General features: G+C 43.3%; 1 protein-coding gene across 1 annotated transcript in view; it reads left to right on the top strand.

Annotated features, from left to right (window-relative positions):
- Positions 1 to 6496: 6496 nt before the first annotated feature.
- SPPL3 (signal peptide peptidase like 3) overlaps positions 6497 to 18539 on the top strand; it is a 62703-nt gene continuing 50660 nt past the window's right edge. The window contains exons 1-2 of the mRNA XM_059827908.1: positions 6497 to 6519; positions 9954 to 10048. Of these exons, the coding sequence (XP_059683891.1) occupies positions 6497 to 6519; positions 9954 to 10048 (118 nt within the window). The remainder of the gene's footprint in view (positions 6520 to 9953; positions 10049 to 18539) is intronic.

Raw genomic sequence — 18539 nt, 5'->3', positions numbered from 1 at the left:
GCAAAGATTAACCAGCTAGATTATAGTTCTGGTAGTAGAGCAAGAGCTATAAACTACATGTAGAGTGCCATAATCCAGAAAACATTCTCCTGTAACTGAATTGTACTCAGGGATTTTGCCTTGAGGATGAATATTTGAAAGAAAAGGTCTTGGTTTTGCTATACACATCTTGATCTATTACCAACGTCTAGTATATGCTGATTTCCTTAATGGCAACAATTTGCCAGGCCATGACTTGATTCTTAAGTCACCCTGACTAATGTGATCTTGGTAATTGTGATAGGGGAAACTTTTGAACTTTGAAGACACCGAGTGATACCTGCTTGTTTTTCTCATGTTTGCAGTATCTGGTTTTGTATTTTTTTTCCCTGAAGAATTGCTTGTTTTTCCTTAACTGCAATTAATATGGTGGTTGAGACCCCTCAAATTCAGTGCGTCACTGACAAGACCTAAGCAGCTTTGCAACACTAAACTGGTCAGCTTAATAGCAAGCTCATGAACTATGTTACATTAACAAATCAGTTTGGATGCAGATTGGAGAGATATATCAATTAGTATTCACAAGAAGTCCGATTTCTATTTCATTTTAATGGCAAGTTTAATAAAGATTATTTAAACATGTTCAACTACTTTGCATTGTTCTATGTACACTTAAATACAACTTCTATGCAATTTTTTCTATGATTTTATTCTTTTCTTCTGAAGTAGCAAACAGTCTGATAACACTCTGTGACAGCTATCTCATAAAACTGGGTGCCTGCCATTCACCAATACCCTTCCAGGCAAGGATGTCTTGGGTTCCTCTAATAGAATTCTATTTTATTGGTAAATAATAGTCTGTTTTGATTAACTGTTCCAATGTAATCCCTTCTCCCTTACATGTAATAAAGTAGTTGAACTGTGGCTTACTTAACACTGAGAACGACTGCATGAAAGTGTAAATGGGTATACAAGAGGAACATTATTCTTATTTTAGATTGGTCTGTATTCTGCTTATTACACTAGGGAAAAACCAAAGTAATAGCAGAGTCCTGTGAACAGAATGGAAGGCAAAATAGACTCCCAACGCCTGACTTCTATCAATCACACAATTTTTACCTTTGATGTTTTCATTTACTGAATTACATCCATTATTAAGTGCACATGATGAAAAATACAGTAATTTGCAGGGATAAAGCCAGCGTAATGTGGCTTCAAGGAGCATACAGAGAAGGAAAAAAACCTAAATACATTTATGATAAAAGTGCTAGCAGAGGGAGCCTGTATAGTTCCATGAATATGGTGGTAAAATTGCCATTCGCAAAAGAAACTGTTCTTTTAATAATTCTTTACCATTTTACTGTTCTTCCTGCTGAGAGTGCTAAATGCTTTATTGGCCTGAATGACATTAACATCATCCCCTCCTTGAAATGTGAGAGCTATTATTATAATGTTCACCCTTATTTCTATGGTTGGGGACAAGAAAGCTACACAAGTACCGAAACTGATTATTATTTGTGCATTGGGAGCTTAGTCCCAAATGGCACACAGGAGTGTGAAAAAACTGAGATAATTGTCATTTATATGTTGTTTTTGTAGGGTTGGATTTCAGCTGTTTGTGCAAACCCTGAGTATCTCAGTGGGAAAGGACTCACTTGAATAATGGTTTTAATGTTCCAAACATATACCCATTTACATTTTGATTTAGTAGTCTTTGTTGTAAATATGTGATTATAATTGAAAATGTGATTTTACAGAGAAGAAAGCTGTGGTGTTTTTTTTTTTTTTTGTTGGTACCTCCTTCTGTACTTTCAGTAGTACAGTCAGAAGCAGAACAACCAAAACTTTCAGAGCCAAGAAGGGGCAAGGCTACCCCTTGCAAGACTGAGACACTGGAGTAACTTCTGAAGTTTCTCCGTACTACTGTTCGCAGGATTCAGCAGCATTCAGATGAACAAATATTTTACTCTTTATCTCTAAAGACAACATTTGTTAAGCTTTGGGCGTCTCGGTGAAACCCGAGGCTAAGGTGTAACAACCATTAAGAACTGGCCTGGATGCAGAGCTAGAAAGCATGGTGTGATAATGCCATAGGGCATAATGGGTTTAACTGGCTGTCTCTCTCTATGTTCCTCGTCCTGTATGGGGAAAATGGACTGCATCCTTCTTCCCAGTCATCCGTCTGTTACCCCTTCACTTACTCACGGTTTCTACCATCAGGGTGAGGATGAGATTGGAGAGCAGGAGCAGCTCTAGAGTTCAGTTAATGAAGGAGTTTCCCACTAGGTGGTAGTGAAGAGAATCGTGTCACATGTACTGGTCAGTGCATATTTTAATTATTTTTATCAAGGGGAATCCCACAAGGGTCTTACAAGGAGAATAGCCTAGTGTAGCTCTGAGCTATACTGTCAAAACCACATCTCTTAGTTTTTCTTGCCTCCCCTTTCTGCTAATTTCCATACTACTTGTTCCTCCCAAAACCAAGCAGTGTTGACAACTATACCTGTCATGTCCTTTCCTGAAAGGTGAAGTATCTACATGTAGCTGCTCTGGTTCTCCTTCCACCTCCATTATAGCAGAATCAAGCCACGGTTAGCTAAATGCCATCTAATAACATTTAAGCAATTTGGAGGTGAGGATTCTTTGTAGCCAGTACTTTCATCTGATTTTTTTCCACCACACTTGCCTCTGGGAGCTACCCTTCCAAACCCAAAAAGAAAAAAAACCACCTTATTTTTGTTTGCTGCTAGTTTTGAAATATCTTGACAGGTGTAACTAATGCATCAGTCTACATCAAAGAGTCCAGACAGAATGGGTATTTTGGAAGGACTTTATAAAGTCAGAGTAAACTGTCACTGAAATTCAGAGTAAAGCTCTCTTGTCAGCCCAAAGAAAGTCTGTACAAAAGATATGCTGAGAAAATTATCTGGAGAATGCAAGCAGTGCTCCACTTTGCAGTAAAAGCAGATGCTGGGTCTGCAAGGGGGAATAAATTTCTCCTGTGAATTCATCCCACCACTATCCTGTAATGATAGAGCAAGCTTGCAAAATCATTTAGTAGTCTAGTCACAAAGCCTGAGATGCTGAAAAAAATTATACTTTAATTGCTCATCAGCTATAAATCATTTGTGCCAAATTAATGTGCTGGAAATTTTGCAAGACCGAGAAATTGGAAGTTATTTCAATATGGACACAAAGCAGGGATATTGTTTCATAGATACCAAGATAGTTTTACATCCTATTCTCAGAGAAGAAAAAAAAAATTAAGAAAGGCTCTTTAGTACCAAGATGAGGCTGAAGCACTGATTTATCTTTCCCTGCAATGATTAAAAAAGATGGAGAGGTTCTTTTTTTCCTCTTGAATTTACTCTATCATAAACAGTGAAAAGGGTAGCATAAACAGGCATCCCAGAGACACTGGGGTTGCACCACCGTGGAGTGCGGACTCCAAATTATTTGTCCATTTTCTAATTGTTACTGTAGATTTTTCTGCTGAGGGAGAATGAAGGCAGGGAACTTCTCCATTGTGCAAGTCCTACCCAGAGCCTAAGCATTTTTTATCAGGGTATCTGTGTATGGGGGAACACCAGAATTTCCACCAAAACTTGATCGACTAGGCTGTGTATCCCACAGCTCAAGATTCTGAGCATGACTTACTCCTCTCTCCTTGCCCACCAAAGCTTTCTATACCTACTGAGATGGGCACAAGTACTGTGTATGGGGTGTAAGTTGGAGGGCAAAGAGCCAAATAGGCGAGAAAGTTTTTCAAGGTAGCCCAGCCTGAGCTGGATGAGAGGAAATGTTAGCATTACTCACCATCTAATCCTTCCAGCACTCCTAGCTGCCGTGACTGACCCCAGCAGGGACCCCAGTAAGCTAGTCAGTCACGGTACTTTGAGTATTTCCACCTCGTAGTTGATAAATCTGATTCTCAAGCAGATTTTAGTAAGTGGATAGAGTGCTGGTTATGTCAGGAGCTCTAAGGTCATTCCTGTTCTCAAGGCCAAAGGGCCATGAAAAGCACAGAGGATTTGGATGCTGAGGTGTGACAACAACCCAAATCACTTGTTTTCAATGCATAAAGATACAGGCATACAGGGGGGGAGAAGCCTTCAAAGTCCAGCACCACCTTACTAAAAGCACTGTTTAAACAGAGCACAAGAATCCCAGACATTCCCTCCACCGAAACCAAGTCAGTCTGCATTGCATATGCAGCATCTTCCTTCTGCAGTGCTCCGAAACTTCAGGTGGCTGGAACATGTTGCAGTTTCTTCTTTATCGATGAAGGAACCGAGCTAGCAGAGGTGAAGCGAGCCACCCAAGGTTACCCAGACAGCTGGTAACAGAACTGAGAAGAAACGAGCCATTCCCTTCTTGGAGTCCTGTGCCATTACTACACACCAGCCCAAGTTTTTTTCCATTTAAGAGAATAAACAAGATGGACAAAATGGAAATAATTTATTCAATCCACTAACAGAAATAAACTAGAGTGGGCTCCAAATGCCATTTTAGAGGCATCTGGCATCTCTGTAGACACAATGAGAACGTCCCAATCTCCCAATAATTTTTTTGAGATTTTAGCAAAATTATATTAAGGCATAGAACTTCTCCACACTTTTTTTTTTTTAAACAAATAGCTATTTTTACCAGAGCTGGGGCATTGTTCTTCTATCTATATTTAATGCAGTTACATCACCTCCAACTGTAAGTTAAAACTGGCTCCTCTCCCCCCACACTAAAAGGAACAACGAATGAGACCGCACAGCTGGACTGGAACAACGGCTCTCAACGCCGCCGAGCCCCGCGCGCACAAATAGCTGCACGTGAAGTAACAGGAGGCAAGGATTACTCAAGTGAACAAGCCCAAGAGAAGACGCTAGTTCTGCATTTGGCAGAAACATAATCAAGGACTGAAGATTTGGCAGCAGCACCGAAGAAACCCCCCGGGAGGAGAGAGAGAAGACCGGTATCAAGGGTGGCCAGTTCCTCTGCCTGGGGCTTGCACTGTTTCAGTATAGGGCTGGTGATAACATGAAGCATATGGGTTTTATTTGGTCGAAGTATCTTGAATGTGATTTTCCTTCCTTAAAAAAAGGATTTTTAGCATTTGATCCTATTTATTTTACTTGCTTTGTTTAAAGGATGACAAATTCAGAGACAGAGCCACCTCCAGAAACACGCTGTGAATTTAAATTCGACACCGAATTTATGAATTCTCTTACCTGAGCTTTGCATTTACCACCTAACCCTCCCTCGGGGGGGACCCACCAGGGCAGCCGCTCGGAGCCGCTCCCCGCCAGCCCCGGACTCCTGCGGGAGGGCGGAACTCAGCGGACGCGCCGGCCCGGGCGGAGAGCCGCCGGTGCCGCGCGCAGCGGAGGGGCCCCGGGGCGCCGCCGACACCCCGCCGCCGTGCCCCTCCCGGGCGTCTAGGCCGCGGCCGAGCAAGCCCCGCTCGCCCCCCCGCGGCACCTCCCAAGCCCGGGAAGCCTCTGCTCGCAGCGCTCTGCCCCTGCTCGGCTTTTCCAGGCGGGACCCCCCCGCAGGAGCGGGCGCTTCACGCGGGCAGGGCTGTCGGACGAGAGCGCATCCCCCGACCCCCGGGCCGGCGGGCGAAGCCGCGGCCGTGCCCGCCCCGCTGCTGCCGAGGCAGGCGGGACGCACCGCGGGGCCCGCGCCCCCGCTCCCAGCGGCGGCCCCGGGGAGCTCGGCGCTGCCCCGGAGCGGGCGGGCTCGGGGCGGCCGCTTCCGCGGCTGCTCGCTGCGGGACGCGAAACGCGGGGTCGGGAGTGACGCTCCCCCGCCTGAAGCTCGGAGAAGCCCCCCCGGCAGCTCGCTCTCGGGCTGCGCTGGCGGAGAAAGCTCCGGCTCTGCCGCCCGCTCCCTCCTCCAGACGCCGGGCACCGGGCGCACCGCACCGCGGGGGGGCGCGGGGTGGCCGCAGCGAACTCGCCCGCCCGCGGGGCCGAGCCGGAGCAGCGGCGCGAGGCGCGGCCGGGCCCGACAACCAGCACACCTCCCGCCTCCTCCTTCGCCCACAGCGCCTGCGCGCGGCCGGCGGCGGCGGCGGCATGTGAGGGTGTTGTGGGCACGTGACCCCGGCCCCGCCCCGCCCCGCCGTGCGCGAGCGCGGGGACGCGGCGCGGCCTGGCCTGGCCGCCCGGTGCCCGCCGCCTCCCCGCCCCCGCCCCGCCCCTCGCCGCCGCCGCCTCGCCGGCCATGAGGCCCAGCCGCCGCCGGCGCCCCAGCGCGGCCCTGCGTCGCGGCTGCTGAGCCTCCGCCCTCCCCGCCACCACCATCGTCCTCTCCGCCATCCCCTCCCCGCCCGGGCGGGGACCCCCCCTTCGCTCCCCTCCCTCCTCACAGCCGCCGCCATGTTGGGCCGGGAGCCGCAGCGGGGCCACCACTGAGCCCCGGAGCCTGCGAGGCGGAGGAGGAGGCGGAGGAGGAGGCGGAGGAGGAGCCCGGGGCCTGGCCGCCCCGCACAGCCCAGCCGGCCGGCCGCCCAGCCGCAGCCATGGCGGAGCAGACCTACTCCTGGTGAGCCGCGGGGCTGAGGCCGGGCGCCGGCGCTGCGGGCCGCGGGGCGGGGGGGGGGGGGGAGCGGCCCCGGCGAGGGCCGGGCCGGGCCGGCCGCAGGGGGTGTTCCGAGCCGGCCTCCTTCCGGCCGGCCCGGGGACGAGCGGGTCCCCGCCGCGGGGAGGGGGGGTTCGCAGGTGTGGGGGGCGTGCGGGGGCCCGGCGCCGCGCCTCGCCTCGCCTCTCGCCGCGGGACTGCCGGTTGCGGGCTGCGGTGGGGGCTGGGGCATAAAGGGAGCTGCCGGCGGAGGGGCTGTGGCCTGAGGTTTGAGCGCGGCTGAGTAGGAGGGATTAGGGGGAAGGGAGGAGGGACGTCGTGCGAGCGAGGGGATGGGGTGGTGGGGCTGTGAGGACCCCCCCGCTGCCAGCCGGGGAGTGGGAGAGGATCGCCGTGAGCAGTAGTGTGGCTGTCATCCTTCTCTGTCCCGGAGGTCTCCTTAGGTGCGCTGGATCTCTGCATGGCTGGAGCGGGTACACAGCGATCCTCGGGGCCTGGAGTAGGGACAGTCCCTGCTCTCACGTTTGTGAGGCTGCAGGTAATCTCTCTGCCTAAAGGGAGATTTATGTCAGTATAGGCTGGCTGGTAAGTCAGTGGCATGTGTGTGTGTTTTCACCCGGTGACAATAGGCTTGTTCTGTGTACAGGAAATAGAATGAGGAGGAAGAGACCAGTTCCTGTGGGAAGACATGAAGTATAGCAAATGAAAGCAGAGGGCATTTTTTCCTGTGTCCTGACACTGTCTTGGGCCTAGCTGGCAGTGGATCAAAGAGACAGGGTTTGGTTTCATCATGTAGCAGGGTTGGGTTTCTTCATATAATTCTGTTTATTTTGTATTGTCACGGATCACAACCAAAATATCTCAAATAATTTACCTGTGTGTCAGCTCTGTTGACCTGAGCACTGCAGCAATTTGTGATACTCGTACTGCATTTTAAATCCGTTCCAGTGATATCAATCAGAGTTGTTTCATACATTTTTTGAAAAAAGTTACGATATCTCTATTAAAAAAGCAGTTAAATCTCAGCTTTTGACCTTGGTGTGTGCTGAATGTGGGCAAGGAATTGAATATGCAAGGAATATTCCTATTCTGAATGGTTCTGGAAATCTTTCCCATTACTTTTTCAAAACTTGGAAACCAAAAGGGATTTCTGTTCTGCCACATGTTGAAACTTTGGCAACCCCTTCTCCCATCTTCTGTTGCTTCTCTCTCATTCATATACGTATTGGCCTTTTTCTTTTTAGATGTTCTTATTTTGTTTAACAAGCTCAGTTCAGGCAGTGGTCTGCTCTGCTTTAAAACAACAGCAAAAAGGCAGCTTTTTTGACTTAAAGGATTAACAACATATTGTTACAGTTAGTGAATGTTGGTACAGATTTAGGCCATTTAGTGTAGTTCAGTTAGATGTGTCTAGTGAACTATTGTCTTAGTGTGTTTTAATTGCAGAATGAAATTATAAGTTTGTAAACTACCCTGGGATTTGTCAGCTTTCTTTAAAAAACTAAATTAAACAAAATGCCAATCGTACATTATTTTGATCTTTAACTCCCTTGCTTTTTTGAATGAGTGTCTTTGCCATAGTAGTATTCTAAAGTGAGGGTTTTTAACAGAGGCTGGGAGGAGTATTAACTCTTCTTTATGTTGCGTGTTTTAGGGGCGTGAAGTTGGGATTTAGGTTGTTCTTCACTGCTTGCTAGGTGGATCACAAGAATGGTAGTTATTTCTTACAGTATTGAGGTTGTAACAGAACAAGGATATGAGGCTCACCTCTCAAAACACTGTAATTTTGTGTCTGTATTCACTGATGTGTCCTCATGTTTTTGAGGTTTCTGACACTTTGCATTTTGACCCGTGATCAGCATCGTCTGGGAGCTATGGAAAGACCAAAAATCCAGTTTCAGACTAAGGAGTCCTGTTCTATAACTTGTGCACCTTTCTCTGTGGGTGCATGTTTAATTACTTACACTTCTAGCAGCAATCTTGCATTCGTTTATTTTTAATTATGGTAATGCAGCTCAGCATAAAATTGGCAAGTGCTTTATTGCTTTTAGGAAAACTGCACATGTTGTCAACTGACGAAACCGGTGCTTCTGTAAAGCCATAGTACAGAATTGTGTCCAGTAATGAGTGCTGTTGTACAGTTTTGAAGTTGGCAGATCGCATCCTGTGCGTTTGCTGGACCCGGTCCTTTTTCTGTGTTGCAAAGGCTGCTTCCTCAGAACGAGTGCTTTCCGTGTTCCTCGGTGTAGTGTCTAGCTGCTGTGCAGATACCTTATTTGAAATCTGAAAATACATAATTTGACAGTAAAAAAAACCTTTCACGAACCTATCTTTGTACAGATGCAAATTGGTTCCTGGCTCCAGTATGCTTCCCTTTTGTCCAGGAGTGTGAGGCTTGATTACGCCTCTTTTTGTGCATGACTATCAACATGCATCATAGAATCACTGTAACTTCATAAGATATGATAAAGGTTTCTTTTGGGTTTGATTTTTATAAAAAATTGTCTCAGATGTGTTGGAAATACCTTGTAAAAAGTGTACTTGCAAGATATGAGTACTGGACATTAGCATTGTCAAACACGCAAAATAGGGCTTTTTTCAGTGATTGACGCCTCTGTTAATGACGGTGTTTTGAAAGATGAGAACGAATTCTCATTTTGCTATATTCATTGTTTTGAAAATATAAATCTGATATTTTAAGGTGGGTTTATATTTTTCTTCTAATTACCAAAGGAAATTGATTGCAATTACTTTCTTTCATGAAGATATAAGGAGGCAGTACTTACGCTTTTTCCTCACCCCTTTCATAATTTGAAATACATAAGTTGTCTTTTGTCACTATTCTTGTGAGTTATTTCTTGCAACAACCTCTTCTCCTTTCTTTTCTTCAGTAGTGCCCACACCTATAACCGTCTGTACTTTTATTTAGCTCTTTTTTAATGTCTTAAATAGTCTTGCTGACCCAGTATTTCGGATATGTGTGTTATCCCTGAAAGGAGGATCTACTGAGAATTTTGCTGGTGAAACTGAATACTGTCATCCTGGAAAAACTAATTTTAATATGAAATGTGGGATGAGTGCCAGATGGAAATACTCTTTCAAAGGATACGGACTTTTTTTAAAAAAGGGTGTTTGAATAAAACGCTTGTCAGTAGTAAGTAGAGAAACTTTCTTTGTCAAGCCTGCAATAATAGAAGGAAGTTATGAGAGCTGTGTATTGTACTGTTGTTACTCAAATCTGCAAGCCACAGAGGAACGCAACTGCTGCATCACAAGGTTGTTCATGATTTTCTAGATTAAATGAGAGCTGAAATTAATTTTCTGTGAGTGGAATGGATCAGGAGAGGAAAGAGATTCTGGAATACCCGTTTTTCCTTTGCTTCCTGTCTGTACTCCAGCAAGGAAATGGAACTGGGTAGTGACAAAAGTTCCTGCTACAACAGAGGGAATAAATATGGGAAGAGCTGTTTGCCCATCACCGATGTATACGTGTGTGAGTAAGAGGTTAGTAAATGCCAAGGATTTTATCTTCAGGCACCAAGCTGTAGGAAGTATTACAACAGATGAATATGGAAGCAGCAGGACCTAGATCGTGACTTCGTGAAATACTTGGTCTTTCCTTAACTTCTAGCACCGTGTGGTGAGATTTTTTGCTCTGGGTCCTGTTTAGAGGGCACAGCAGCATGCGTATGTTGTTTATCTTCAGTTAGTAGGTGTTTAGTGTTTTTCAAGGCCTGGTGTACCACCCCCTCCCTTTTTATTGTTGCCCAGTCTGGCAATAGAGATTGCTTTGTTCTTTTTTTGCCCGTTGAATACACAAAAGGTTTTCACAGCTTCCTTCATATGTGAAGAGAGAAGGGGATGGAGATTTCTACACCAAAACCAGATATATTTTTAATTTTTCCTTTCTCAGAGCGTTGTGTAAGAGTAATATGGATTGCAATGTGTGCGTGTCCTGTCAGGGTGACGATTAGGAGTCAGACTGGGAGGGTAAGCTAAGAACAAAAAAAGAAGCGTCTGTATTGAGTCACTAATCTTAAAAACAACTGAACTCCCTCTTAAATGTTTTAATCAGTGGAATGATTCTTGTATTAGCCATCAAATGTTTGATGAGTGAAATGGTGATATATTTAGAAACTTCTCTACGTCATGCAACGGGTGTGCAAATTAAGTCTAATGATGTGTCAGAGTAATCAATAAAGCTGCTGGGTTCTAGAATAAGTGTAAATGTACAATGCCGTCTTTGCTCTTGGGAGAATTCAAATTGGTTGGTGTTAAAAGTCTTTCTAGATTCAGAGGTCTGAGAATTTCGTTTCATTGCATTTAAGCGTTTAACATGCTACAGCCATGAATTAAAATACAGTCTCTTCCAGAAAACTGAGGTAGTGCTTTTAAGTCTAAGTTGGCTGGATTAGATGTGTATGTGGGAGGGCAGGGAGTAAGAGGAGCTACCGCTTGTTGACAGAACTTGTCAAGTACTAGTAAAATAATTTTTTGCATTCAAGATTTTTCACTTGCTTTGCTCAGTTTAGGTTGAGAGGATGGGAGGCATTTTACAATAGAAACAAAACAAATCGCTCACCTGAATTTTCAAAGTATTGCACTTTTTAGGTCACAGATTGCAAAGCATATAGATGAAATTCTGTTGTGCGTATTGTCTAAAGTCTTTTGTGAAAGCTTGGCATAGAAACATGGAGTTTGGCCTTTAAATTTACATTTTTCGGGAACTGAAATTACCAGCCACGTTCCATTTTAACGATTGTTAGAAGCCTCCCGAGGACAAGGATGTCATTGTATGAATGTGTGTGAGTATCTGGCATCAGAAAAGTGACTTAAACCTCAGTAAATTTGAGAATAGCAGGATTATAGTTAATGTGTTTGTCTTTCAGTACCAGCCTCACTTCACTTGTTTGTTATCCTCCCGCTAGCTTTTGCTATCTCAGACTGTATGTCATGTAGGCAGGGACTCTGTCTACAGCACTGGACTGAAAGGCAAATAAGGCAAAGAGCATGGGATTAGTTGAAGTTTACAGTTACTTGAATGTACATATATATAATGACTCTGATTAGCAAAGGGAAAAAAAATGTTCTGCTTCAATGCAAAGGCTGTATTTACTAATATATTAATAATTCTGTAAGAAGAATTTTGAAGTGCAGAACAGAAATCAATGTTTTCTTGGTGCTGGTGTGCAGTACCTATTTTAATTAAGATTTCTGTCACTTCTGCCTCTAGCCTTTCCAGGATATTGTGGCAGTGGAAGTTAATGGTTCCTTGCTTTTTACCCAGTGATTAGAGAACTTGGACAGGATATAGGAGACCAGTTCCATCCCGCAGGGTTTCTGACCTTGCATCTCTCACCTTCCAGGGGAGTGCTCTCATCACCAGACGATGTGTTATTCAGAGGTTGAGCTTTGTGTGCCCACTTAAATCTGTGTCACTTCATATACAATATTGTAAATACTTGCTGGGCCAGGGAGCAGGCATGCCTTTCTGCCTTAATGATCGAAATACTAATTTGGGATTGGCAGGGACCTGGGTTCCACCTTCTGCCTTGATACAAATGCAGTTTGGAAGACTGAAGGGGCTGTATGTAGTCTGTGGGGTAGTTCAGGCTGTTTTTCTAGAGATGAAAGTTTGAATTCCCACAAACAGAAGACGACCTGAATATGATTTCCTGGGTCGTAGGTGAGTGAGCTGTTAGGTATGTGGACCTGCCATTATGACTACCTTTTCTTGTGTTTTGTATCAGGTTTGATGAACCTGAGAGCATCTCTTTCTTCTATTGAAGGGTGTGATCAATAAAGTAATTGCTTATTTTGTGCACTTTGGGATTTTGGTATGAGTTAAGCAACTTGATGCTGTTGGAATTTGAGGAATTGTGTGGGGACCACCAGACAGGTCAAATTAATTGAGAATAGTAAGTTCTTCTGCGATTAGATGTGTTTTGGTGAATACTGACGTTTTAAATACTAGATTCAGGTGCTGAAATCTCTGTCAGTAATTGTTTCTCACTGAAACACAATGCCAAAAATTGTGTACTTTTGAAACCTTCCTACAAGAAGTAGTTTGAAATACATGTCATGCTTTTTAAAAAGCAGGGATTTCAATTTCCTAAAGTTTGGAAGATGAGCGGAATGGATTCTGGTGTGTGTGGGTTTTGGTTTTTTTTTTTAGTATCTCAGCTATTTTATTTCATTATTTCGATAATGTGATGTATCAACATCTCTGGCACGAGTGCCACCATCCTCATTGCCCTTTGACATTTTATGATGACTCTAAGCATTACAATATACTCTAAAAACAAATAATTGACACAAGCTGTTTAGTCAAACAGTCAATCTAATTCTGGTGACATTGGGGTAAAGTTTCCAGGAAGAACCAAGGCTGAAATTGGTAGAAAAAATCATTGTACACATTTTCTTTTTGGTGATACATTGCTTTAGTGTAACTGATTAAAATTTGAAACGATGTAGCCAGTTATGTGGGCTGAGTGAAGTGGGGTGAAACACAAGCTGGTGTGCTAGCTGAACTGGATCCAGGCAATCAAACTGACTGTGAAAGGTGATGATTTAATAAGATTAATGGAGCATATGTGTCATTGCAACACTTCCTGATCCCCTTTCTCCCTCTTTAGTTCTTCCAAGGATGCTAACATTGACGATTCTTTCTCCTACATCTTTTACAAGTGGTGTCTCTGCTTGAAAGACAGTGATCTGCCAGACCAGGATTCTTCTCTCATGGGCCATTCCTGCAGAAACTCAGCTCTCATGATACATTAAGTGTGTCTTTGTCCACGAGAACCACCATGATGACATTATCCTGGAACTGGTTAATTGTGTAGCTGTTGTGCTGTCATCTTCATGATTAGATTCTTTTGAGTATTTCTTTTTAGGGCCAGGTGTAAGCCTCAGGTCCCAAATTCCTTTGGATAGCCTCCATATCTGTATGTCACATTAAGTGGCATGGTATAGTCGGGTGTCAGAAAGTCAGAATGTTCTGCTGACTTTTTGGAAAGATACTCTGTAACTGATAACTAATCAATTAAATCAGAACATGTTTAATATCCTATGACAATAAGTGTTCAAAATAATAAATACATGAAATGAGACTATCCTTATACTTTGCTTGTGTGGGGACAGAGTTTAAGGATGGAGTGACTTTTTTTTTCAGGATGTCAGAACAGAAGTTATTTAAAATCATCACAGCTGGTGTCCTGAAGTAGAGGAGAGCGCAGTAAGAAAATTATTTTCTATTGCACAATGTTGTGTTTAAGACGCCTCCCCTATTACTGAAGTTGCCCCCATAGAAGTTGGAGAGATATAATCATATATTGCAGTTTACATATGGTAGCATTTTCCGTAACCAGTGGAATCTGAAAGGAAAATGATGGTGTTTGACTCTCATTTCTTCTCTCCTTCTTCCTTCTGAAACCAGTATTTTCTTCTGTGTTGTCAGGTTTGGATATTCTTCCTTTACTTCCTGTAGCTAGTTCATAGGCTTCTGACCCAAGAAAGTATTGTCCCATGCAGCACGGGTATGTAGCTGAAGACTGTGAAATGATTCTCCTCTGGTTTTACGCCTTAGCTGCGTTTCTGCAGGTGTCTCCACGACCGAGGTAGTGTGGGGGAAGCAGGAGGAGACCCAGGGGGTTCCACCCTTTCTTCACACACACAATCTCTAACTTTAGACATGAGCTGGCAAATTTACCTGCAGGAATAGGCTTAAATCTAGATTATTTTTCAGTCCAGCTGCTAAAAGAAAAAAAATGTGCTGTGCAGAGTGAACTACGGGGTTTTAAAGCTGAGCCCCCTCCAGTTCTCTGGTGTTACTGATTAGTTCTACTCCGTCAGTGCTTGTCTGCTTGCCACCTTCTGTCTCAAAACCCCAAATTTACTTCTTCGTTCCTGTGGACTCTGCTGGTTTTAGACAGAGGTATCTTTAAAAATCCTTTTGTTCGTCTGGTAACTATCCAGAAGATAACTTCTAGGAAATTTGCAATGATACATAATTTTAAATAACTTTAAAAGATTGTCAGAAGTTTCCAGAGATCAGTAGAAATGTTAAGAATTGATAGTGTTCCACTGAATCACAGAAGTTTGCAAACTCTTTCCTTACACCATTTTCTCATGTCAGTAGTACAGCAAATAAGAACTTCATGCTAGAAGAGCAAAAGCACTGCACAGATGGATTTTTAGTGCAGCCTAATTTCAGGTGGTACAAAAAATCAGGTGGTCTCAGCATGTAAATTTGGTGCACCTGTCTCTACAGCAGTGATGCAGGGATAGTTTTGCAGGGGGTTTCTCCACGCAGGTTAAGGTGGTAGCAACTGTATATCCTCAAGGTTTATGTTAATTTCAGTAGTTACTTGGATTAATAAGTTCAGTTTACTCCACTTGAGATAGTGTAGCTTGGACAAGAGCGAGCCTTATAAAATGTTTGAGCTCTGCGGTAGTGCAGTTAGCAGGACAGAGGCGAACACAGCAGCTGAGTTATGGCTCTCTCTGCCGCCTGTTAGTTCTGGTGTCTGTGGCACTTAGCAATCTGCCATCCCTTCTTCTGTTGGATAGGTAGCTCCAATTTAAAACTTGATTTAAATTTATTTGGAAACTTTCGTAGCGGGTAGAAATTCAACAATGAATTCTGAATATTCATTATAATTAGGATCAACCAGCTGTTAGTACAGATATGTTGGATGTATGAGACCAAAGCTGAATGATGTGTTGTGATACAAAGGACTATTTTTACTAGTACAAATTTACCGCTTTCAAGGCTACAGTTGTGATTTATCTCACCATCATCTGTGTCAGACCCATTTGGCAAGATAAAATAGGTGTAGCATGACTTTGACTTACTTAGTCAATGGGAAGTCCATTTTCCAGGTGATTGTTAGGCAAAGGTGGGGTTGGTGAAAGAGCAGGAAGCAAACAGAGCAAACAGAGCTGGATTATGTGGATTTCTGTAGCCTGTATTGCAGACTGGTGAGGTGAGGTACGTCTGTGTCTTGCTTTCTAGGTTTGGTGGCGCAAGGTCATTCTGGTCCTTTTTAGAAGTTCAGATTGATGGTCTGTTTGCTGGAGGAAAGATTACCTGCTTTGTGAACTCTTTTCTTGAGGCGGCTGATCCTATACCTTCACTTGAGTAGCTGCTCTGAGAAGTTATCACAAAAGGCTAAAAGCTCTTGTGGGGGATATTATGATCTCCATAGGGTTTTGAAGATGAAGAGTAGAATCTAATTAAGCTTTATGTTGAAAATAGTTTAAAGAGGTTTTTCTTGTTCCTCTCAAAAAAGGAAACTTTAAAGCTGAATGGTGAAGAGCTGGACTCTTTTTTTTTTTTTTTTTAATTTTCTGCTAACTTGACTGCTTCTAAAGCAGATGCAGCTGTCAGTAGTTACAGATGGTGCAGAACAGAAAGAACCTCTTTATCGTACTTAAGTGCCTTACAAGAACCCCAATGTTAGTTTTACAGCTAGTTATCTTTCTCTTTATTTTTTTATGTTTTTGCAGATGGAGCATAAAAAAGAGCTACCTTAAAGCTAAGTCAAAAGATGAAAAAAGTCTGCTATAAACCAGATATACTTCTCTGCAGGGTGCTTTACTGGAAGAAATTTCATAAGCATTCCAAAGCACTCTCTCTAAAGAATGTTCTTACTTTTTGTTGTTGTCACAAACAAAGGCTTTCAGATATTTGGGCTAGAATTTGTTGAAAACAACCTCCATCTGTTCTGCTGCTGCCTGATTTTTGCACGTGGAACTGAAACTGCTACCTTAAGCCTGACTGACCCTCAAGCGTATTAATGTACCGTGCTTCTCTTGCACACAGGTTGTAAGCAGAGATCAGGCCCTGACCAGTCTATCACAGGACAACTTCTCTCATGTATGTGGTGTGTTTATCTGTACACCTTTGTTACTGTCAAGACCTCTTTTAGAGTTTGCCTCTCTCTTGATTGGAGGTAGCAAAAACAGGGTGCCTGTTTGATGGGCTGTATCTTGTATTTTCATGCCAGCTGAATCCCCTTTCTTCACTTCCTGCAGTTGTGAATAGTCATGTTCGCTTCAGAATCTCGCCAACCATCATCTGACGACATTATTTTGTCTTGATACAGACCCGGCACGATGAACTCTGGCTAGACAGACTGGCTACTCTATAACTTTGACTCATACAGGAATGTACTTTCAGCATTGTCACTGAAGAGTCATAGTTTGGTGCTGATGGTGTTAACTCATTCTTTTATGGAATTTTTATGAAAAGAGTGTTTAATTCTACCCAGGCATGTAATGATAGAGTATATCATAATCCTGTACTGTGCGGGTAAGTCAACTCATCAATAGCACTCAGAGCTGCTCTTCTTGTACGACAAGGTCATATTGATCAGTTTGACTTTGGTTTTGGCTTGTTGATTGTAAGGCCTGATTGTTAAATGCTTTGATTAAACTATTAGTCGCTAGTTTTATTTTTTGATCTGACTTCTGAATACGTTGCTAGAAAGAGTTTGGATTTCCAAGCACATGATCAATAAAATACTGCCCTAAGTGTCAAAGGTATGAGGTGTGGTTTTGTTTCCATTTTTTAAGTCAACAGTAGGTCAATATAGATGACATAACATCCTCTTTTCTGACTTCAGTGATAAAAACAACCTTTTTTGTCATTAGAGAGCCTACTTCATTTTGATATCTTAAAAAAAATTAGAATCAAAATATTCTGTATATTTGTAACTTAAGTATGGGAATCACTGTGGAAGTTACACCTAGAAATGAGAAAAAATATTTTTTTGTACTGGGATGGAAAGATGTGTTTTGTCTAGGAAGCAATGCAGCATTCAGATAAATATCCTCCACATTTGACAGGACTTCATAGTGTCTTTGTACATTAAGTCTTAGATGAGTGTTCTTCCATCAGTTTGTCCAGCTGCATTTTTTAATCTATGTAAACTACAAAGTGATGATACTTAGTTGTTGGAAAAGATAGAGCTGGGGTATGTTCCTGGGACCTATTCTAGGATTTAATTTAATTAATTCTTCCCAGTAGTGCCTGCATATGTATATGTTAAGCTTTTCTGTAGCGCTTGTTACCAAAACACCTGTATCTCGCAGATAAACCAGTTGTACGGTTCTAGTACAAGTATTCTTGCACTTTTCTGTCTCTGAACCACTGTGAAGCTTCAGTTATTGTATTTTCTTTACGAGGAGGCAGTGACTTACCAAAGAGGTGGGATTTGCAGCATGTTCTGCCATCAGAGTTCTGCTCTGTTTGATCAGTTCTATCATTTACAGAAAGAAACCTTATGAATGTGAATAAACACCTCTTTTATTAGGCCTTGGCTCCAGTGAGTATTATACTCTGGGTAGTTAAAACAAGGTTAGCAGTAGAATATCTGTACTGCTGGATCTAGATGTGTTGACAGTTACAACGTCCAGAACTGGGCACAGACTTTACAGTCGTCTGGGGCAGTTTGCTCTCCTGGGGTGAAGCTTTGATTACAACATCAGGATACCCATGCAAAATGAGGAGCAGGGCTAGAGTGAGAGCCCGATGATAAAGGGTGGAGCTGGTCAAAAGGAAAATAAGTTAAACAGGTATATGCACAGAATGTTTTTAGGTAATACTCTTGAGAGCGAGTTAGGCCACTCAAGATGGACTCTCCAGTATAATGTATGTGTCTTGAGTGAACCTGTACACATAGAAGAGGACCAACTTCATCTTTTGGCTTCTGGATGAGATCAAAAATAGCATTGAGTAGAGGTATTCCTTTGTGTGCTGTTAGGAAACCTGCTGTACTTTTCCTGTGTGTTCTTCTCTGTTGCTTCAGATGGAGATACTTCTCTCACTCTGGTCTGAACTTTTTTTGTTTTAGTCACTTACCTGACTCTGCGTCCCGTAAGAAGTCAGATTACGGATTTGTTAAGATTTATTGTCTTAAATATTCAGGTATTTTTTTTGCTTGGTGTGTTGTTTCCTGTCCAAGCAAAGCTGCCAAAATGCT

Source organism: Gavia stellata, chromosome 21, assembly GCF_030936135.1.
Source record: "Gavia stellata isolate bGavSte3 chromosome 21, bGavSte3.hap2, whole genome shotgun sequence".
In the NCBI taxonomy this organism is placed as follows: domain Eukaryota; kingdom Metazoa; phylum Chordata; class Aves; order Gaviiformes; family Gaviidae; genus Gavia; species Gavia stellata.
Note: the sequence above shows the minus strand (reverse complement) of the source record. Positions and strands in the feature narration are given on the sequence as shown.